This window comes from Glycine max, chromosome 16 (assembly GCF_000004515.6).
Source record: "Glycine max cultivar Williams 82 chromosome 16, Glycine_max_v4.0, whole genome shotgun sequence".
Lineage (NCBI taxonomy): Eukaryota > Viridiplantae > Streptophyta > Magnoliopsida > Fabales > Fabaceae > Glycine > Glycine max.
This window is the reverse complement of record NC_038252.2, coordinates 4,296,111-4,297,652: the sequence shown is the minus strand read 5'-3', so window position 1 is coordinate 4,297,652 and position 1,542 is coordinate 4,296,111. Positions and strand designations below refer to the sequence as shown.

The window sequence follows — 1,542 nt, the reverse complement described above, 5'->3', positions numbered from 1 at the left end:
ACATAATCACAAAGACAAACACAATTAACGTGAATGGAACACCGAGAGAACCTTCCATTCAAATCAAAGCCTTAATTCTGAAGTATAGGTACAATACATGATACTACTAGTTAACAAATTGAACAATAAATGTTCGTTTTCTCGGTTCTTCCTCATTACAACAATATCGTTCGATATCCCCAAAGACACTGCTTCGAAACCCTAATTCAGAAACCAATGGAACCAGAAACCAAATGCATAGAGCTGAAACTAATTTCCTGCAAGGACATAAGCGCCTTCAACTTCTTCCAAAAACTCACCCTTTACGCGCTCGTCTTCATCGAGAGCGAGGATCCCAATACGGATCTAACGGCGGAACAGAGGCAGATGCAGAGAACGTTAACGGACCGAGACCCCGACGGCGATGGCAGCAACCCAGAGTGGAATCACCACGCGCGTTTCGATTTGTGGTGGCTTTCGCACTCTTCGCGCGATTCCGATGGATCAGATCTCTTTCTCCGCTTCGAGTTCCGCCATGACGGCGTCGTTTTAGGCGACAAGCTCGTCGGAGAATGCCGCGTGCCGCTCGCCGATCTGATCCGCGACGCCGCCGACGGTGCGGCGAGGTTCGTGAGCTACGAGGTGAGGTCCGGGGAAGGTAGGCCCAACGGGATCTTCCATTTCTCGTACAGCGTGAAGGGGATTGGGGCCCACACGTCGCAGATTCTCGAGGGGAGAATCTCCGGGTACCCGGTTCTGCCTCCGGAGGATTGCGCTCCCAATCAGGTGCAACAATATCCATATCCTACATGTCAAATTGAGAACACGTGTTGTTACCCGACGGTTGCGTTGCCGGTGGGTTCTCCCGTCTATTCCGCCGCAGTTCCGCCACCTGTTTTTACTCCGTCGGATGGAGAGTATCATTGTTATTACCCGCCTCCGCCTCCGCCGCCGCCGGTGGTGTATCCATACCCTCCTCCGCCTCCTCCGGTGTTGCATGCTTACTCGCCTTATGGGCCGGAGGCCCATCCCTATCCACCAGGCCCGTATTGTAAACGCAGGTGGTAATGTACTTTAACAAAGAGTACGAAGCCCAGCCCATATTTTCTGAAGAGTATATTTCCTCAACGAGACAACGACAGTGTTCACGTAGCTGTACAGTATTTTTTTTTATTTAATTTCTCTTCTAATTTTATGTACGGAAATTTAGTTGTAAACAATTTTTTGGTAATGCTCGGAGTTTTTTTTTGGTATTATTGTTTTTGTCTTAAGTATGTTTTTCTTAAATTTGTTTTTCATCCCTTAAATATATTATCTTTTCAGTTTACTGTCTAAATTTTTTATTGTTTATTATTTGACATTTTCAATTTTTTGTTTTTGGTATTTATCCTTAGATTATCACTTAACAGATTTAGATTAACTACAAATGCGAAAAAAATAAAAGTTTAATCCTTTTTAATAGAAAATTTAAAAATGAGATAGTAAAATAAAAAAAATAATAAACTAAAAAGAGAGGATATTACATGTATAAAAAATATATTTATATCATTTTGATATTTTCTT

The 1,542-nt window shown here is 43.1% G+C and overlaps 1 protein-coding gene across 1 annotated transcript; it reads left to right on the top strand.

The window, feature by feature from the left end:
* Positions 1–216: 216 nt before the first annotated feature.
* Positions 217–1,047, top strand: LOC106796391 (protein SRC2 homolog). Its single transcript, XM_014768609.1, has one exon. It carries the CDS (start codon positions 217–219, stop codon positions 1,045–1,047), a length of 831 nt encoding a protein of 276 aa, XP_014624095.1.
* The last annotated feature ends 495 nt before the right edge of the window (positions 1,048–1,542 follow it).

Coding starts and splice junctions, on each gene's coding strand:
- LOC106796391 (XM_014768609.1), top strand. CDS start 217: ATGGAACCAGAAACCAAATGCATAGAGCTGAAACTAATTTCCTGCAAG.